This window comes from Anabas testudineus, chromosome 19, assembly GCF_900324465.2.
Source record: "Anabas testudineus chromosome 19, fAnaTes1.2, whole genome shotgun sequence".
Taxonomy (NCBI): Eukaryota; Metazoa; Chordata; class Actinopteri; order Anabantiformes; family Anabantidae; genus Anabas; species Anabas testudineus.
This window is the reverse complement of record NC_046628.1, coordinates 15,879,847-15,899,572: the sequence shown is the minus strand read 5'-3', so window position 1 is coordinate 15,899,572 and position 19,726 is coordinate 15,879,847. Positions and strand designations below refer to the sequence as shown.

Genomic DNA, 19,726 nt, shown 5'->3' with positions numbered 1-19,726 from the left:
TACTCTTCTCTAGCTAATTAGCTCGATGCTAACACGTAGGTGGATTTACTATTGACATGCTAACTGCAGTTAGCATCATAGCCGAGGTTATTTTACTATATTGTGTGAGCTTCCAGAACCGATGTGGAACATTTACATCAGTGTTCTCCCAGGAGTCTCTGACATGTAGTTAAAAACAGAATCAAACCACTGATCTGCGGTTCGTGGCCACATCATGTAAAAGCATCGAGCTAGCCAGGAGTCGAACCTAGAATCTTCTGATCCGTAGTCAGACGCGTTATCCATTGCGCCACTAGCCCGCAGTGAGGCATGCGGCAGCCGGTGTTTCTTATTTATTCTTCTACATATTTACATACTGAAGTTTTCTAAGTAAACTTGAGTAAATATAATTAAGAAATGTATTTACAGTAAAATACTGCTGATTTTATTTTATAGAATTAGATCCATTGATGTTTTTATATGTTTTTATTTGTTGAGGTGAAGTTAATTTTATCTATTTTGAAAAACTCATGCATCTCTGTTTTTTCCTTAATTCATTTGTTTTGTACAAAGAAAATCTGAAAGTGGTGAGGAATTGCATCACAACGACCCAGAGTCACATCTGAGATAACAAAATCAGAATTTATAAAATTCAATTTGGATAATTACAAGAGAAAGCAGCAAATTCCCGTATTTCAGGTGTTTTGATCACTATGTTGGTTGAAAGCAAACATTTTATGGAGTGCATGCATTTTTTTGTTTTTGAAATTATGATTAATATTGTGAGTAGTGTTATGAAGTTATAACAATTAAGTACTTCAAATTTGTACTTCATTACCACACTGTAACTTAGTTATGAAACTGAAGAGCACTGACAACTTCATTTTAAAACATGTGTTTTACACCCATTAAAATGTTTTTATATCATGATTGTGAAAACTAATCTGTGAAACATTAATTATATCAAACCAAACACATAAAGTGACCAAATCCAAAAATCATAGACATGTTAATTTTATTCAAAAAAAAAAAAAGCTACTTTCAAAATTTGTCAACATACAATCATAGAACAATATTGAATGTAATCAACACTTTGAACATTAAATAATAAAAAAATAACAGCCATGTTTTATGTACATTTGTTTCTGAAAGCTATGTACAGAAAAAAAGTTGTATTTCCAGACTCTGCCCACACATACATACTGTACGCCTGACAGCCGAAGTACTGAAGCTGCACAAAGCCATTGCATCATATGTAAGACAGGTTGAGCGAACACAGCAAGGAAGAAACAACAACAGAAATCAAACGACTGTAGCTGAGATTAACTCAGAGAGGGAAAGATTAACTGGCAGCATGTTAAACATCGCTATCACTACAGCTAGAAAGCTTAATCATCTAAAACGGCTCCAGTGAATGACAGCTAACTGCATCCTTTAGAGACCAATGCATACACACAACTCGTCTAATATTTACTGGATTGAAGCGTATTTGTAATAATTGGACACACAAAATTAAGACGGTTATTATCATCAGATCACCACGTTGAGGCTGTTCATGCTGTCAAGAACAATATTTTGTGGATTTTGTCGCCCGATGAGCAGATTATTGTCCATTCCGGGGTTAAGCCATGCTACCATTTTTTCGATACAGTCCATGCAACTCACAGAAAAGAAAAACTAATAAGGAACAAAATAAAACGGGGAACACTAACACTGGGTTTTACACCCGCTTGTCTTAATTTGTGTGCTGTGTTGTCTTTATGAAGCAAACCCCCTGCACAACACAGAACAATCATTTAGTTGCTTTTCTTGAAATTTTCATGTAGGATTAGCTCAAAAACTGATTTTTTTAAATATGAAATCATGCCAAGTGTTGCTCAAAACTCCCCATATCACATTAACATTCATAAAATTTTATTTGAAATGTGCCAACAACAACAGTATAGATCAATACACAGCACATTACAGTTAGATTTTGTATTTTTCCCCCTCTTATGCAGGGAGAATGAGTGTGGTGTGACACAGAGCAAAAAGCTGTCACTGTTTTGCTCTTGATGAACCATGGATGCATTCAAGATTAGAGTCCTCAGTTTATCCTGTCAGCCGACTATGAATAAACACTGACAGCAACTCCATTTGATTAATAAAATCAGTTTTGCATGGACAAGCCAACAAAGTGTATCTCAATCATGTTACAGAACATGCATATATCCCTTGGTACATTGTTTAAGATACAAACTGATGTATAATCTTTAACAGCTGTTAACATGGGGGCTGTAATCTTGCAGCATCAAGCACTTAGTCTTCATTTCAAAATGAGACTAAAATATCAATGACACCCAGTGGCGCAGCTATCTCCCATCCCAATATTCTGCAGGAGAACAGCTGGTCGGTGGTGACACGTCGAGACTGGAGAGTAATTTACTCTCCTATAGTCTCAAATCAACAGCATTTATACACAGCGACTGGTGACTCGTATTCCCACCCCCCCCCAGACAAGACAAATGAAACATTTTCTAATCTGGGCCTGGAGCTGCGTCTCTTCGCTGTTAACGCCACACCAGTTTCACTTCCGACAGGTCCGGTGAGGGGTGTGTTTTTTAGGCACCTCGATGCGACATCGGCTCCGCTCGTCCAGCCAAGGCAGCTCAAAGTTCCTGGAGGTAAAATAAATGAAGGATTTTAACTTTTGTTTTCACATTCTCCTCTCCTGTCTGAAAGCTTGAGAAGCACGCAGTAAAAAATTCTCTCTAAAGGTGACCTTTTACTGTCTGAAAGTACTTTGTGCAGTTGATTCAAAATGCAGACGCAAGTAAATGTTCGATGAAAACATTTAACTGCTCTGGTAATCACAAAGTAAATGTGACATGAAGCAGAATTTTAAGAAATTCCACAAATGAACCTCCAACTTACTCTTGTGCGAGTTTGGGCAGCGGCCGGCCAAATGCAACGACAGGCAAGAAGGGAGTGATGACTATAGTTTCAACTGGAAGAAATTCAAAGAGCAAAAGAAAAAGAAAAAACATCAGTGCTGTAATATTACACCACAGTCAGTTTTATTCAAGTAATGGGTATTTAAAAAAAAAAAAAAAACAGACTGTACCATCTTCAGTATCGGGATAGAAGGATGAAAGCTCCGGCTCGGTCTCCTGGACGACTTTCTTCCTGTTCATACGCTGCTGCAAACGCTGAAACATGCGCTGCTCTCTGATTCGCTGAATGTCCCACCTGAAAGCAGATTAATTTTAAAAATGGAGGAAGATGAAGTAGTAAATCATAGGAGGATTTGTAGCATTAAGACTTTGCAAGTGATGGGGGTACAACACTACATGAAATGACACGGTTTCACTGCTTTTTATGAGTTTTTACTCTTTATAAGTTTTTAAAATTCATCCTGGAGTTGGATCTAGAGTATATATACGATGTAGTAAAAATTCAGATTCAGAAGACAGCACAGCACAGAAGTAGAAGAAAAACAAATTAGGCTCTATTAGAATAATAAAATAAAGAAGCATTAAAAAGCTAAAGACTGTACAATATTAGAAAAAAAAAAAAAAACAACCTTAGAACCTATTATTTGTAAAGAAAAGTATTTTGCCTGAATTTTCCAGTCACCCAGACAAGAAAATACAGTTGTCTAAATTATGCACAGTGTGAAATCTGTATGTTGGAAAGAGCCTAAACTAGAGGCTCACACCATGTGCTGGTTAACAGGTAACAAGAACCTGTGGCACATAAGAGCCAAATGTGTTCTAAAAGGGTATTTTTAGTTTAAGAGGAGTGTTTTTTGTTCTCAGTTCTTCCTGTGCTTATGCACTAAACAAAGGAGTACACAGTGGATGGATTAGTCTCTAGTGACAGACTTTTAACTACTTAAATGTATTTATTGTTCAAATTATAGGTTCACCCCGACCACAATCTACTTCATTTAATGTTTATTACATTGCATCTGAGACAGTTCTGTTTTTGTTTGTTGTTGTTTTATTGGCTGCATTTTTATTTTAATAATTACATTATTTTATTAATGTAATTTTTCTCCAATATATTTGTTGTATTGACGACTTTCAAAAGTTAACAAAAAATGTACAAACATTTGTAAGTAGGTATATTATCTTATTTTTAGCTCCAGTCCTCAGTGTCAGTTGGATTCTCAAGTTCTGACTAGAGAAGCATTTAAATCCCTAATGAAATATCTCTGTTTGGTACCTTTTCCTCCTCTTTTCATCCAGCTCGAGCTTTGAGTGGCGTTTCAAAAACACACTGTCGTCGAGCGGCTTGAAGGGAAGACAAATTCACACGTGATTCAGAAGATGCATGATTTCAGGGGAAATGCAATTTAATTTTCAGCCTCCAGATGTAAAATCATCTGCATTTTCCACGAAGATGGGTCTCACCTCAGCCGGGTTCAAGGAGTCGTCGTCATCATCGTCATCCAAAGGCTCTATATAATTTTCCCGCCAGGAAGGAACTAAAAGAAGCAAATTAATGGAAGAAAAGAAGTTAATCATAGATATTGTGTTCAGTGCATTTAAACGATAAAGTGATTAAAGATGGTATATAGGTTAGGCTTACAAACAATCAGCATATCATGTACTACATGAGGAGTCCACTCACTGGCCACCTCTTCCTCCTTTTTAGGGGAAGTCTCACGCAGAGGGGACAGAGGAGGTTGGTTCCAGCAACACAGATACATCTCTGTGGTAGACATGAAGGGAAGATCTTCCATCTGACAGCTCAGCTCAGGCTCCTCTTTGCAAGGGAGCAACATGTCCCTTTCTGGCCCTGACCTCAGAGGCACAGTCTTCTCTGGGGTTTCCTTACTGCGCAGTTCTCTTTGACTGGGAGAACCAGGCTGAATCTCAGGTTTCTGGGGGCTAAGCTTGGCACTTTTCCCCCGTGATTTCTGGACTTTTGCATCTCCAAAGCAAGATTTCCTGGACAGAGAAAAGAATTGAGGTGTATATAGCTACTGTAGGTACTAGAAAATGACAATTTAAGTTATGAAAAAGGTATTTGTGAGGAAGGAGAGCTGTTGTCCAAAGACATCTATTTAATTGGGACTATCTTACTGAAAGAATTTTGTTTATGTGCACTGTCCATAGTAATAATGATCCACAGTGTTACAAGCAAAACTGAAAACTAAAAATAATAATAAAATACTGCCATTATTTAGAAGAAATTATATTTGGATTTTTACTAAAAATACAAATTTAACAACCACTTTGATTGAACTGGACTCATCCTGAACACAGACACTTGGTTCCTCTGTAAAATCTCTACATTTGTTTAGTCAGACAGTGTTTAAAGGCTGTGATGTTTAAAACAAAAGTGAGGGCTGTCAATGCTGTGATGCAGAAAGGGACGGAGCAACATTCTTTTACTCAACTGTGGCAGATCATACCTCCCTCCTTTCTGTACTGATATGATCAGTACCACAAGGTGTAAAGCCCAGTCTTCTCTGCTACTGTTTATTTTACCTCTTTTGACCTTTGCCACCCCGACTAAAGGGGAGTGGAGTAGCGGGGTTGGACTGTGGACTCTCCTCAATGTCCAGATCCCACATGTCCCCTTTGTCAGGGGTCCATGGCTCTAGGGGTTGGAAAAGGCGCTTGTCACGTGGTGGGTCCTTCCTTGTGAGCTGCAGGCGACGCTCCATGCGCTCAATGCGTGCAAGAAGCTGAAAAAGAAAAGGAGCATGGGCAAATACATTCCAAATGAACAGATTCATTTTGTTGAAATGTTTTTACATACCGTCTCCTTGTCTGCTTTAAGCTCATCTATCTCCTTGTCCTTAGTCTGCAGCTGCTGTTGCTGTTGTTCAATGAGGTCCAGTTGGAGGAGGACAATCTGTCTGAGGCAGTTAGCCTGTGTGTGTGGATTGGCAGGGGTCTTCCTGATATTCCTCCACTTGCCCTCAGATGAGAGTTCAATGGATGCAGTGCCCAGGAGTCCAGGGACAACCCCCTTCGCACTGTCATCTGCACCAGCATCCTTAGGGTTATTGTTCACAGCCATCTGAGGATTATCCATGTTGTCAACAGAGAGGGGTTTACCTTTCACCGGGGTTCCCTCACCCCCCATTGGTCTGACAGGGGACAATATCCCCACAGTTTTATTGTCTCCTTGAACTACTTCTGCAACTGTGGCGGCGAGGGCAACTTTACTTGTCATGTAATTCTGGCCTAAATCCTTGGATTTGCTCGGGATCTCGCCCTTCTGCACGTCTTGAACATCTATAACAAAGTCGCAGGACTCCCTCTTGCAGCTCACGGGGCTCACGGTGGCGGCCCCAATGTGCGTTTTGACCAAGTCGACGGTGTCAGCCTTCCGCTTGAGTCCTGTCTTTGGAAACACCGTGGATCTCAGAGTCATGGCGAGCAAGACGACTTCTCATCCTGCAACGCCTCGGCGAAGCATTTCAACCACAGCTACTTCCCATGTGAACTCTGCAGCTGTTATCCTGCAAAACAAAGAAAAATACAACATATCCGTTGTGCTTTTGTTGCTAGCTGTGTATTTGTGAGCTTAAAATACGCACTACCTCCCACCAACTGGACAAACGGAGGGAAACTAACCTCTAAGAGTGTTCCTGATCCCGGGCATCCTTTTACTAAAATTGTTAGCCGGGGTTGAATTTCAAGCTAAGCTACATTAGCACTGTAGCGCTAAGATACGGGTGCAAAATCTGAAACAAACGAGTCAAGTTAGGACAATTTAAACTCTGTAATGCGCCCGGGTGGACATTTTAAAGTGAGGACTCGGGAGTGGCTGTGTAGGACACTGGCAGCACCTCCATTTTGGTTCTGGCGAAATCATGAAAAACAATAACAGCTAGCTAGGTGGCTAACGCTAGCCGGCTAGTTTCCCCCATAAAATGCGCCTCCGGAGAGAAGCGGGTACACCGACCGCCTCGAAACGTTCGTATTTCGAACAGACATGCTTTTTAACGTGTAATTCCGTGTTGGGAGCTTACCTCGACTACACTTCGAGTCCACCTGCATTTGCCTTCATGTTCCCTCCTCAAGACTTGTTTTAAAGCGCCGACGAGTGCGCATGCGTAATGTGTTGGATGGCCATGTCTTGTGTTTTGAAGGTTTTTGCAGAGAAGAGAAGCAGCAGAGGGAGACAAAGATCAGCCTGCAAACCCTGCACACGACTCCAGCATTCATGGCACAGACAAGGGGAAAATGTAAAAGGCAACTGCTAATAATAATTTGCATTTAATGATAACACGACACAACTTAAAATAAGTGTTTGCAGCCTGTAAGAATCCCCCCTATCACTACTAAATACTCTAAAAGGTTATATTCCTGAATATTCATTAAATCATAAAGCATTAAATCAAGACGTGAATGGAATATGACACGTGTGTAAATCTGTCCACACCAGGTTGTCCTCATAAACAGCATCAGCATGTGTCCATGCAAGACACTTGTGACTTACTGTCACACTGTGCCATCATATTTGCTGAAAATGCATCAATAATAATAAACTTCTGAAGGCAGATTTCTCCACAATTAGGATTGATAGCTCACCATTAAATAGCAGAAGTCAACAAAGCCGCAAAAGAACATGCAGGTAGAGAAAGTATGGACACATAAACAGAGCAGAAAATGTCATTTCCTTATAAGAAAGTTTAGAATTATAGACAGATCTTCCCCTAAGATATGCTTCAGTCCAACATCCTGATACAGAACATTTAAGCCCACACTTTCCATCTTTATGTAATATCAACAAACCATTACCTTTTCATATTCTGCAAAAACACCACTTTTTCATTAGATAAATGGCCCATGGATGTTTTCTGTTGCTTGCTCATGCAGCACCAACTCCTCTGGAAATTGAAATCAATTTACTCTCCACATTTATTACAGCACTGCTTATCAGCAGTCACCTGTGTATGTGTGTGTGTTTCATTAATGCTCTAATGTGGTGGAACTAAAATGTTTTTCTTGGTAATTTTCCTGCTATTACACATAAGATATTTCCTCTGAGAAACTCTGTATAAAAGCCCACTTGCTAAAGGAAACCAACCAAGGTAAGTAGCTTTAGAATTTCCCACTGCCTGTTTTACAGATATCTTAGTTCACAGGTAAGAAAATGTACTTAAAAGTGAATTTCATGTTTCTGAAGCTACATTAGTCATTTAAAAGTGGTGCACTAGAATAATTAAAGGAATTATCTTTGATCAGCTGTCATTTTCTGTGTTTTAGCTTGAGGTTCATCATGAAGGTGATGCTGTTTGAACTTTTGCTTGTGTGCATGCTTGGCGCACTGCATGCAGGAGCAAACACTCAACCTGAAGAGATGGACAGGTCTCACAAGTAAACGTGCTTTCTTTTAATATACACTTCCCTCCAGAAGTATTGAAATAATAAAGCTAATTAATTAGATTTTGATTTTCCTGTTACACCATTTGTGTCTTCAAGTGGAGAAGAGCAGCATGTGGGGAGAAGATACGCTGAGTCAACCATTGCCAGTGAACTCAGCAAAATCATGGATTCAATTGTGCAGAAAAACTTTGTTGATTACTTACTCCTCCAAAAAGCCAAAAGAAGCAAGTAAGTTGCTGAAAGTTCCAACAGATTTATGTAAAGCAACAGCAGAAATGGCTGATTTGTTGTGTGTAATTGCTGCTCACAGGCCTGCTGCTGTGGAGGAACGTCAGTACAACGACCTGCTGAAGCTCAGTCTGCACGAGAAGCAGGAGAGAAAGATCTAGGTGTGTTCTCTTGTTTCATACAGCAATCAGCTTTGTGAGCAGTCAAATGTTTTAGTCACGAAAATGGCAACTTACTCTGCGCGTTCCAGCATCTGAAGATATCAGGCTTTGTTGCTTTTCTTAGTCACATACAACAGTAAACTGAATATATTTGAGGTTTTTCACACTTTTATTTGTCTAAACTGGTGTTTTTTCCTGTGTTTAACATCATGTTTGTTGTTCTTAGACTGAAAAAAGGTGCAGTGATGCTTTGGAAAATCATCATGACAGTTCTTCTGATTTCTGCCTTGATCATCTTGAAAACTTGAATGATTTTAATCTTTGAACTTCTGTAAACACTCCTTTTGCAAAGTCAAAACTTAAATAATCAAACAGCAAATAAACATGACTGAGTGAAATATGTGTTGTTTTGTTTGTTTTCTCAGGAAATAATGCAATAATGTTTAAAAATGATGAAATATTGGTGTAAAGTTACTTTAACTTTATATTACACCTAATTTCAAGATGCTTTTATTTACTCAGTGGTTTGTGTGATCACAGCTGCTGCAAGTATACATTCTCTGCAATCACATCTAAGTCATTATATGACAAAAGATATCATCTACTCATAATAGGTTATTGTAGTAAATAAATAAATAAGCAAACATTTATAAAAATATGATTTTAAGTCCCTCAAGTATAATATTTTCTTGCTAGACTTTGTGAACAGATATTTAGGACGAAGCTGAAACATTAACATTAAACATTTGGACATTAGTTCAAACTCATTCTTACTTATTCAGGGCTGAATTTAAGAATTTAAGTTTCTGTAGGTTGACAGTAGGCGGCGGTAGTGCTACACTCAGCTGCGAATCTCCAAGAAAACCGACGAAGAAGAAGAAGAAGAAGGATGAAGCCGGAAGTAGTTCTGCCCAACAAAATGGAAACATTTCTGGCAAATTAGCTTTAAATATGCGTTAATATAGAAACCGTGAATCTGTATTTTTAAGAATTCTTATCTTTATAATAACACAGGCGTGAACTGTAAAAGCCAACGTTATTGAATCGGTGCGAATTGAAGGCAGACGAGTGAATGCTGCTGAACTACAGAGGCAAAAACAAGCTAGTGTGTTTAGCTCATCCTCATGCTAATGTACAATCTCACTTACCTGACATTATTGTGCGATAAAGTCTAGATTTTCTTGTATAAACTATCATCGGACATTCAGTATAATGCATCGAAGAGGCGTTGGAGCAGGGGCTATTGCCAAAAAGAAGCTAGCGGAGGTAAAGTTTGTGCTTTTACATTAGCTGAGGTGATTTGTTGAAGCATTTTCTTTTCTCACCCGTGATATTTATCTGTGTTCAGGCCAAATATAAAGAAAGAGGAACTGTTCTAGCAGAGGACCAAATTGTCCAGGTGAGGTCCTATTTGTGAGAAATGTGAACATTTTCTTATTTTATTTGTATTAACACAGCCTCTCAGACATTTTAGAGGTTTGACTTGAGCAGCACTTTTTTAAACTGCACTTAACATCCTAAGAAATTAAACTGGATTTCTGAAAAAGAGCTTGAGCTGCCAATAATCAAATTGTTTCTGATTTGCTGCCAGATGTCCAAGCAGCTGGAGACCTTCAAATCAAATCTGGAGGAGTTTGCCAGCAAGCACAAACAAGAAATCCGGAAGAACTCACAGTTCAGGGTTCAGTTTCAGGAAATGTGTGCCACCATCGGGGTCGACCCTCTAGCCTGTGAGAACTATTTTAAATAAAAGCTGTAAAAATACAAAGAACCTTGATTTAATGTGAAACATAACTTCTTGTGTCCTTTTTTCCACAGCTGGTAAAGGCTTTTGGTCTGAGATGCTGGGAGTGGGTGACTTCTATTATGAGCTGGGCGTACAGATCATTGAAGTGTGTCTAGCCCTGAAACACAGAAATGGAGGTTTGTGATTTCTCTTTGAAAACTTCTGAATCACTGGGCCTCTAATAACCAGCCATACAAACAGATTTACAGAAATGCCTTGAGATACTTTTCTCTGAAGTACAAACCTATTGTACTGGTCATGTACAGATAAAGAGGGAAGGCTCATTGGTTCAACTTAAGATTTAGAGTGACTTCATCTGAGACAGTCTAGTTTAAATTATTAATTCAGTTATAGTTATTTATCAAACATAATGCAAAATTAGTGCTCATGGCTGCAAATTCACTGAAAGGGTTTTATCGGCATATTTTATGACAGCTAATAGAGTCTGGTGACAGACTGACAGAACCTCGCAGAAACAAGCAGTGACATTTAGGAGATTATATTCTTGCATGAGGCTCTTTATGTTTGACTCAACCAACAGACTCTTGAAAAGCAATTGTGCTCAGTTGTGAATTGACTGAAACTGTGTCTGTGTTTCCTTTTAGGGCTTATTACTTTGGATGAACTCCATCAAAGAGTGCTCAAAGGAAGAGGTAAATACGCACAGGATGTAAGCCAGTAAGTAATCAAATATTCTATGTATTATTACTATTACATAGTATTACTATAATAAGATAAATATAGATAGTTTTATTGTTCATGTGGGGATTTTTTGGGGTAGTGCTGCTGCAGTGTATTGTCAGATATTACAGGTGTAGTGCATAGCTTAAACCTGACTTAATAAATGGCATAATATACTGTAGTTTCAGCAGTTATCCCTATATTAAACCTGCCTCCAATTACCTACTTAGTAATTACACTCTTACAACAGTGAATAGTTTTCTCTCTATATATTTACAGAACAGGTGTTAAAATGTATTTTTAATGACCATATTTTAGGTGTAAGTTGTTAATTTATTCAAATGAATAACTATTTTTGTCTCAGAGACGACTTGGTAAGAGCCATAAAGAAACTGAAGGTGATGGGAAATGGTTTTGGGATGATTCCTGTTGGTGGTTCTTACTTGGTGCAGTCAGTCCCAGCAGAGCTCAACATGGATCATACAGTAGTTCTACAGCTGGCTGAGGTAACACATATTAAAATATGTTGTTCGTACACAAAGAATAATCTATTGGTGTTTGTCTATATAACCATGAGTTTGTCTGAAAATCCATATTTCTTGTTATAATTCCCAACAAATTGTGCGATGTGACACCTCACTGCCTGTTTCTTTGGTCATTGGTAGAAAAAGGGATATGTCACAGTGAGTGAGATCAAGGACAGCCTAAAATGGGAGAAGGAGCGTGCCTGTCACGTCTTGGTAAGAGCACCAAGTTGCACCAAAGTTGATTTAAAATTTTATGCACTAAATGCTTAATCCTGTTGGTTATAGCTCTACAAACTATAAAAAGGGTTAATTTGTATTCCATGTCGTGTTTAAAAAGTCTTAAATTTAAATTGATGAACCCTGCTGAAAAACCCTCAGTCTCTGCTTCTCGTTTCCAGGATCACCTGCTGAAAGAAGGCTTGGCCTGGTTGGACTCTCAGGCTGCTGGGGAAGCGCAATACTGGCTGCCGGCTCTCTTCTCTGAGCTGACCTCCCGCGACGTCACACCTGAGGAGGCCAACCAGATGACACCTTAAGGAAGTGAGGAGATGTACTTTGGACTGTGGACATCTTTAGAAAGATGTTGGTAGACAAAATGAGCCTGGTGGGGGGACACATGCAATGGAGCTGGCTGGTTCCCTCGGATAGGCAGGGTGAACCCACACTGAGATCATTTTATGGACACGAGGAGGGGGTCTGCTCCGCAGCATCTATGCAATGAGTGTGCTTCACTGGAAGCAGCTTGATTTCTGTTGAGCTGCAAATGTCTTGTAGGGTGTTGATGGGTGTTTTGAGGATTATTCTCTATGGACAAGAAGTGTAAAAAATTTCCTATATAAAGTTAAACTCTAAAAGACACTCAAGCTGCATTCTCCCACTTTATTTTTATTTCAGCACTTACATTTGATCATTTAGTTGATAAAGATTCACTTGTTACACTGCTCAATCTCATATTAAGAACACACCCTGTCACATACACTTTAAAATCATCTGATTTGGTTAAATAAACTTACTAATTTGCCTGAGAGACAATATGTGCAAAGCTAAACTGTAGATGAATAAGTTGGTTAATATATTTTAAATATGTTTAATTTTAACTTAATATGAAGCTTCATCTACTTTGAGGACAACACTGCTGTTCAAGTATGTTTTAGCCCATTTACTACAAATTATATATCTGACTGATAACTCTCTTCCAAAGCTTGCTAAAGGCTGCTGCTGCACCTGCTCATTTCATCATTCTTAAAGTAAAGTAAAGTTTTATGTTTGTACCATTTATCTAATCAAATGTTTGTGTCAGGCTCAGTATAAAACTGTTTTGGTGCTGTGTTCAAGGCCCAGAGAACTGAAAACTACCCACAATCAAAAGCTTGAATCCAATGTTTCATAGCCTTGTTTCCTAGTTTGATGAATTGAATATAATGTTTGGTACATGATGCAAGGGGAAGAGAGATGCAAAATGGACACTAAACTATCAAAGAGAGTCAAAATGACCGAAAAGAAACAAGACAAAAGACCAAACATGAACATGGAGGTAAGGGACCTTTCCACTTTTATCATATTAGCCTGTGATCAAACCTGTTTTCCAGATAGTGAACTGTTAAGTAAAACTGCTGGAGTATAATTTGCAGTAAATGAGTATAAACATACACAAATAGAAGTTTAGTCCTCTGAATAATGACCGCCTAACTTGTAAGACTTATTTTTTTCTTAGACATAGCAACTGTTCAACAACCCTTTTGGCCCAGTGCAGCTCTCACAGCTCGTGGCTGTAGACGTGATCTTCGAACACAGACTGCTCCATGTTGTCGCAGATCATGGTGCAGAAGGGACACACTCTGTGACTCAACTCGTGCAGCTCCAGCTCCTGCTGGGTTATGCCGGGGAAGCTCTCGTGGCAGTGACGACACACCAAGATCTGCTGCGGACAGAAATAGAGGCAGCACATCAAGACGGCGTAACAAAATAGGGAGTGGATTAAGTTTTAAAGTCCAAATATAAGTAGTAAACAGCTGAGGGGTGTGGAGCACGTGTGGGTGTTTTTTAACTTACCTCTTCCTCTCCGACTGTGAGGCTGTCTGCAAGGAAAGGACATCAGATTCATACAGGTAAATTTAATTCAAAGTTAAGATCAAGACACAGCAGATGAGAGTAAAAAACAAGAATAAGATCATAAAACATTAAATAAATAATCTATACAAATATAGACGGCTGCACAACACTAAATAAATCTGGAGTTAGGACCCATCTTTGCTCACCTATGGTCTCATACAGGTTCTCCGTCTGTTCAGGTGTGTCCTGCCCTTCAGGTGCATGGCTGGTTGAGGTGGTCCCAGCTGCTGAGGCGGCGTCAGGCTGCCTGTTCTGCGAATCATCGTGGAAGTTGGAGTAAAGTGTGCGCAGCCCCTCGATGTCATTTGTGAGAGCCTGACAAAGGGAAATACAGTTAGAGAGGAAATACAGAGGAACTCTTTAAATCTCAGCACGGTTGAGCAGATTTACTTGGTTTTCTCTGGTCAGCTCTTCTTTCTCATGTGTCACCAGCCTGATCATGTGCTCCTTGTCTTCTATGATGCTCTCTTTATCTTGAATTGCTTCACGTGCCTCCAGGAGAAGCAGCTTCAAAAATACAAAGGAAAATAAGCAGCAGTTTTTTTTTCTTCAACACAATAATGTTCATATGTGTGACCCATAAATCATGAACCCAGTTCATTCTAAATTGAAATCAACACCAACATAATGAACAAAATGAATCCCAGACCAACAGTAGACACCCTGTCTTCTCATTTTTTGCCTCACAGTAAATATAAACAAGCTTTAGTTTCTTTTTACCTCAGTTTTGCTACTGTTCCGTTTTTCCTGGTCCAAGGCTAAAGCGATATTATCCAGCTGCTCCTTCACCGCCTGCAGCTCTCTGTCCAGGAAATCAGCTCGTGTCTTGATGTTTCTGCCCTCTTCTTTCTCAGCCACCAGTTTGGCCTGAGTGTCCTGCAGCTGACTGACCACAGTCTGATACCGCCCCTAAGAACAGACATCACATGTGCTATGAGGACAGAATTAAAAAGATTTAAAGAAGATATCAGCGTCTTTTTTCCAACATGACTCCACCTGCAGGTCGTTATCTGGACTGCTCTGAACCATCTCCTGCTGCGACAGCCTCCGACACAACTCCTGGTTCTCTCTCTTCACTTCATTCATGTTGTGTGTGAGTGTTTGCAGCCTCTGCAGCTCCGCAGAGAGCCTCTCCTTGTCCTTCTCGCTGCTCTGAAGGTCAACCTGCCATAGATAGAGCACACCTTTGAAGATACCTGGACATAAAGGATCTTCACCTCAACTCTTCAGGAACAGATTCACCAAGCAGGTGTTCACGTTCAACACATTAGCTTTGTGACCTTCGAGTCATGGCTGAAGGTGTCACTGTGTAAAGTCATTGCACAGTAAAGTAGATTTACCTGTGTGAGATGGATGCTGTCTCTTGTTATCGACAGATCCCGTTCTGTTTCTCTGAGTTTGATATTTAACCTAAAATGCACATGAACTCATGTTAGTGTTGGTTCTAAAGGTTTTCATGTATTATAATGATAAAACAGAAAAGTGAAGACTTGACTCACTGGGAGATCTCCTCACTTTGAGCGTCCACCTTCCCCTTCAACTCCCCCTGCTCCTGTTTCAGCTGTTTGATCTTCGACAAAGCTCGATCGTATTTTTCCTGTAAAAAACAAAGACGGATCGGTCAGGAAACTGATTTAAGATGTTGTCAGAGCCTCTAACAGCAACATGAGAAAACTCTTTACCTCATTTTTACTCGATGCTCCTTCAACACTTAAGATTTCATTCAGTTTCTTCTGCTCAGTGATTATCTGCTGCTCTATCCCCAACTGCTTTGTTTGTTGGACCACAAGCTCCTCCTGGTAGAAATATTTAATATTTAATACTTTCACACGTAACATACTGAATAATATGCTGGATTTAGTTTTTACACCTGCTCTGAAAACAAACCTTTAAGTGCTCAATTTCTTGCTCTTGCAGCTGTAGTCTGCTTGTTAAGTTTCTGTTTTGTTCCTTGATTTGATCCAGTTCCTTCACCAACTGGACCTTTTCCTGGTCTCTCTGCTCCTTTTGCTCCTGTACAAATCAATAACGCTGCATCAAACATCACAGTTCAGTGCCTATTGAGCCATTTTCTCAATTGCACAATGAGCAAATGTGCTCAACTCGCAAACACTGGTATAAATGAGATCAGCAAACCTTCAAGCTGGTGGCTTCTTGCTGCTGCCTCTGTAACTCTCTTCTTAAGGTTTCATTTTCCTCCCTTATCTGATCCAACACTTCCTGCAGTTCAGCCCTCTCACGTGCGCTCTGTTCCACTTGTTCCTGGGTTAAAAACACAACAACATTAGAAAGACAGTTTTCACCAGAGGTGGAAGAAAGACTCTGATCTCAAACGTAGAAATAACAGAGTGAAGAAATGCTTTTTGAACTATGAGATTTTCACTGTACTGTTGATTTGATCACTTTAATAATGCAGCAGGTGCAGGTGAGCTTTATTTGAATGACTTTAGATACTGCTTGGTAGCCATAGAGGAGCTACTAATTTACTTTACTGAGGTAAAAGCCAAAATCAAAATGCAAATACTCACAGTAAAATACCTTCTGTGATTGATGTAAGAAGCATTTTACTACTGTAGCTGCTCCAGGTGGAGCTGGTTTTAACTACTTGATATAGAGCTAATTAGTCCAGTGGTTCCCAACCTATGGGCCGGGACCCTCTTTTAATTACTGTATCTGAAACACGACAATAAGCCCCAGACATCTTTTCTAAGGTAAATATATGGATCAGTTTGTTTAAATAACAGATTTATATTATAAGATTATTAGACTGAACAGGTTTTATTTTATTAACTGACTCTGTAGCAGAAAAAGTAAATAAAGTTAAAAGTTTATAATATAAATATATAACAGTAAAGTATAAATGTTTCCCTCTGAAGAAAAAGAGGAGTAAAAGCATTAAATAACATTTAATACAATGCACTTCAGTAAATGATCAGTCATTTTTTGCATATTTAACCTGAATATAAAAAATAACTTCACTATTAAATAAATGTAGTTATGGAAAATTTGCACAGATGCAAGTTTATAGGCGTTTGAAACCTGTGTTGTGATATACAGGACGTCATCAACTGGGAGGCTCTCCATATTCGGCTCCACTGGGGTTTTGAAAGAGAACGGAGTACTGGCTCCTCGCACTTGACCAGAATTGTCGATGTAGCAGAACTGGTAGAACTCGACCTCGTCCTTTGGAAGGTAGTATTCTAACAGGAACCGAAGGCAAACGTAGGTTTAAAAACTAAACTAATCAAGAATCTGCACCTTCAGAGTGAGATAATTAAATCTCTACTGAAGGACTGAATGTGGGTATATGTAGTTACCCCCCCTTGATTATTTTAATTATGTACTTATTCTTCGTAAATTAATCAAAATGTCCATTAAAATGGTTAAAAATCTCATGTTAGGTTATGAATTTCTTGTTTTTACTGTTTTTCTCTTGACCTCTGAGTTTACTGAGGAGCTACAGAGGATCACACCCAGCTCAGAAAAACAGATTTAAAGCCTTGTTATGTAAATGATGCTTAAACGGTTTACACATCTAACAGCAGAGCAGCACGTCTGAGTGTACATCACAAACATGTAGTAAGAGTGAAACTTCACTTACCTTTAAAAACAGCCACCTTAGTCATCGGCTGCTGCCCATCCTTATTGTGCTCGGCCCACACAAAGGTATGATAATCCTTCGTTGTGCTCCACCCCACCTGGACAGGAAATAATAGAGAGGATGTTACATAAATGTTATTAATAGATGTTGGATTTCCATTTCTCACCCATTCATAAATGTTTTGACATATTTCACTGACTTCACTGTTTATTATTCAAAGCTGAGTGGGTTTATTGTCTTAACTTCATTTAATTTTAGCTTCTTAACAGGTTGTTGTCTTAATCGTTGGATCAGTTTAAAATGTTTGTTTTCAACTGACATAATTTAATTTTGACAAGATAAAATAATTATTTACATTTTTTTTTTTTGTGTTTTGAGACCTTCTGGTTTTACTTTGACAGATTTCTACAGATCATCTCACAGGAAGTGATGAGCGACAAGCAGACGTTAATCAAATCAAGGGGACATCTTCCAAAAACAATTTCCTCTTTGTGTCCATGCTGAGGCGATAGTAACAACGGGGAATGTTGTTGCTTAAAAGCTCCTCACATATTCAGATAAACTTTTTATTACAGTTTTGCACAGAGGGATCCTCTTTAAAAGCCTGCAAGCAAAGCCTTCAGAGGTCAGATTTAAAAATCCTAACCTACCCTTGAAGTGTCTGGCTGTGATTTTATTCTGTACCACTGTGATAAAGCTGTTATCACAACATCAGCCATGTTAAGACGTGTTTATCATTATACCTGCAGACTGTTTCCTTTAACTCTAAGTGGCTTTCTCACCTTAAAAATGCCCACCCAGTCCCGAGGGTGGGGCTTGTAGCCTGCAGTGAGGGTGTAGTGGCAGGTAACAACAGTTGAAGGTGGATATGAGTGAGGGATGTTGGTGAACACCACCTGGGAGAAGGTGCGTGTTGAGGAGTCATGAGCTGCTGCCTCTGTGGGCCTCTCCATGCTGAGCTTCAGTCTGCCAGTGAACATGTAAAGATGATTATGAAACATTTCTTTTGCAGTCTGTCTGAGTGAACACAGCAGGTGCCGCAGTCTGGACTGTGTTATATCACAAAGCTGCAGCGCTGCTCGTCTTGGTTTCTGTTTTCCTGTTGTTGGGCTCTGTTTGGTTTTGCGCACTTAAAAAATGTGCTTTCAAACTAATTACGCCTTTATAATTCACTCAGAAACACTTTTTGGCAGCTGAATAGGCAGCATCTCTACCATAAAACCACACATCAGCTGACATTTAATCATTAACAAAACTTTAAACAGCACTTAATCGAAAAAATTAAATAAAAAAAAAAGAAACCGAAAGTGAACCTTACAAGACAACACCCTAAATATTATGTATAGTTAATTCTGTTGTAATAAATAACAGTATCAGCAGCAGCTGTTCTTCCAAACCTGAATCATGAAGAAAGAATAAATCCAAACATTAAACTTACATGTTTCCGTGCCGAGCACCGGACCGTCAGCTCCACACGTCCAGCCAGCCGCGTGCTGCCTTCAGGCGCTGCTCGGATATTTGTACTGCGACTGCTCCGGCATGCGACGTAACAGGAAAATACCTTCAATAGATTTAGAATAGACTTTGTTTATTGAATCAACAGTGTAATCTTATAGTTTATTTTATTTTCTACGCTCATGTAGATGTGTAAAAATATAATTCACGTTTCACGCTCCTCACCTGTGTTTTTGTATATTTACTGACATGTTCAAAATAAATATTTACTTTACAGTAGTGTTTCTGCTGGAATACTACAAATAAATGATCTTGAATAAAACAACAATGTATTATGTGTAACTGAGAGAAAGGACATGTAAAAACACAATATTAACACGATTTAGGTACATAAAAACTGACTAAATCAACAACAAAAAGAAGAGGGTTGCCATTTTGAGCCATTAGACTACATGAACTATTTGTTGTCTCATCATGAATAATCTGTATGTATATGAAAACTAAACGTGGTCTTCGTATGAGTCATAACGCATCTCCGACCTACATTGCACTCAAGTGCGCAGAAAACCTTCCTTGTTTCCGATTGTCGTTAAAGACATCAACGTGTGCTGAATTATGGGTAATGTAGTGCACAACAATAGCACAAGTTTCTCTCTGAGTCTCGGAGATTTGAAGATACAAGAACACAAGAGGGAGCCAAACTCTTTTCTGAAAAGTTTTTTGCTCGGTAAAGAAATCTGCTGTGTACTATTTTTTAAACGTTGGTCAAATTTAAAGCTTGTGTTATATTTACTGTATTTTTTATTTTTGTTATATGCACACGAAGCATGCGTGGCTGCAAGTTCCCCACAAACGAAAATATT

General features: G+C 39.0%; 3 protein-coding genes and 1 non-coding gene across 7 annotated transcripts; 1 reads left to right on the top strand and 3 right to left on the bottom strand.

The window, feature by feature from the left end:
* Nucleotides 1–226: 226 nt before the first annotated feature.
* Nucleotides 227–299, bottom strand: trnar-acg. The gene has a single exon. It is a non-coding gene; the product is annotated as a tRNA-Arg (tRNA).
* Nucleotides 300–1,871: 1,572 nt separating this feature from the next.
* On the bottom strand, nt 1,872–7,035 carry msl1b (MSL complex subunit 1b). Of its 3 annotated transcripts, none has more exons than XM_026351761.1 (9): nt 6,953–7,035; nt 5,731–6,439; nt 5,457–5,656; nt 4,552–4,913; nt 4,374–4,447; nt 4,186–4,253; nt 3,083–3,207; nt 2,893–2,965; nt 1,872–2,636 (listed from the first exon to the last, which is right to left on the bottom strand). In XM_026351761.1, the coding sequence occupies exons 2-9, from the start codon at nt 6,349–6,351 to the stop codon at nt 2,546–2,548; spliced, it is 1,614 nt and encodes a 537-aa protein (XP_026207546.1). In that variant the 5' UTR covers nt 6,352–6,439; nt 6,953–7,035; the 3' UTR covers nt 1,872–2,545. The 3 variants fall into 3 exon arrangements, with proteins under 3 accessions (XP_026207546.1, XP_026207548.1, XP_026207547.1); XM_026351763.1 differs by having other exon boundaries at nt 4,594–4,913; XM_026351762.1 differs by lacking the exon at nt 6,953–7,035 and adding an exon at nt 6,555–6,764.
* A 2,530-nt stretch (nt 7,036–9,565) lies between these two features.
* On the top strand, nt 9,566–13,147 carry snf8 (SNF8 subunit of ESCRT-II). The gene is made up of 8 exons (XM_026351415.1): nt 9,566–9,967; nt 10,050–10,100; nt 10,293–10,431; nt 10,520–10,624; nt 11,093–11,165; nt 11,533–11,674; nt 11,834–11,908; nt 12,094–13,147. The coding sequence occupies exons 1-8, from the start codon at nt 9,914–9,916 to the stop codon at nt 12,229–12,231; spliced, it is 777 nt and encodes a 258-aa protein (XP_026207200.1). The 5' UTR covers nt 9,566–9,913; the 3' UTR covers nt 12,232–13,147.
* Nucleotides 12,561–18,928, bottom strand: calcoco2 (calcium binding and coiled-coil domain 2). 2 transcript variants are annotated; one of them, XM_026351412.1, is made up of 15 exons: nt 18,847–18,928; nt 18,191–18,374; nt 17,409–17,505; nt 16,847–17,007; nt 15,944–16,069; nt 15,695–15,820; nt 15,490–15,603; nt 15,307–15,404; nt 15,148–15,217; nt 14,804–14,971; nt 14,528–14,716; nt 14,198–14,314; nt 13,954–14,122; nt 13,748–13,773; nt 12,561–13,616 (listed from the first exon to the last, which is right to left on the bottom strand). In XM_026351412.1, exons 2-15 carry the CDS (start codon nt 18,359–18,361, stop codon nt 13,452–13,454), a joined length of 1,797 nt encoding a protein of 598 aa, XP_026207197.1. In that variant the 5' UTR covers nt 18,362–18,374; nt 18,847–18,928; the 3' UTR covers nt 12,561–13,451. The 2 variants fall into 2 exon arrangements, with proteins under 2 accessions (XP_026207197.1, XP_026207198.1); XM_026351413.1 differs by having other exon boundaries at nt 12,561–13,613.
* Nucleotides 18,929–19,726: the final 798 nt, after the last annotated feature.

Excerpts from the sequence above, each read along its gene's own strand:
- snf8 (XM_026351415.1), top strand. The coding sequence starts at position 9,914 with ATGCATCGAAGAGGCGTTGGAGCAGGGGCTATTGCCAAAAAGAAGCTA. Across the intron at positions 11,675-11,833 it reads TAGTTCTACAGCTGGCTGAG|AAAAAGGGATATGTCACAGT; the intron begins GTAACACATATT and ends GGTCATTGGTAG. Across the intron at positions 11,909-12,093 it reads AGCGTGCCTGTCACGTCTTG|GATCACCTGCTGAAAGAAGG; the intron begins GTAAGAGCACCA and ends TCTCGTTTCCAG.
- msl1b (XM_026351761.1), bottom strand. The coding sequence starts at position 6,351 with ATGACTCTGAGATCCACGGTGTTTCCAAAGACAGGACTCAAGCGGAAG. Across the intron at positions 5,657-5,730 it reads TTAAAGCAGACAAGGAGACG|CTTCTTGCACGCATTGAGCG; the intron begins GTATGTAAAAAC and ends TTTCTTTTTCAG. Across the intron at positions 2,637-2,892 it reads CTGCCCAAACTCGCACAAGA|GAACTTTGAGCTGCCTTGGC; the intron begins GTAAGTTGGAGG and ends TTTTACCTCCAG.
- calcoco2 (XM_026351412.1), bottom strand. The coding sequence starts at position 18,361 with ATGGAGAGGCCCACAGAGGCAGCAGCTCATGACTCCTCAACACGCACC. Across the intron at positions 15,218-15,306 it reads CAAAGTGAGGAGATCTCCCA|GTTAAATATCAAACTCAGAG; the intron begins GTGAGTCAAGTC and ends TGTGCATTTTAG. Across the intron at positions 13,774-13,953 it reads GAACCTGTATGAGACCATAG|ACAGCCTCACAGTCGGAGAG; the intron begins GTGAGCAAAGAT and ends CTTTCCTTGCAG.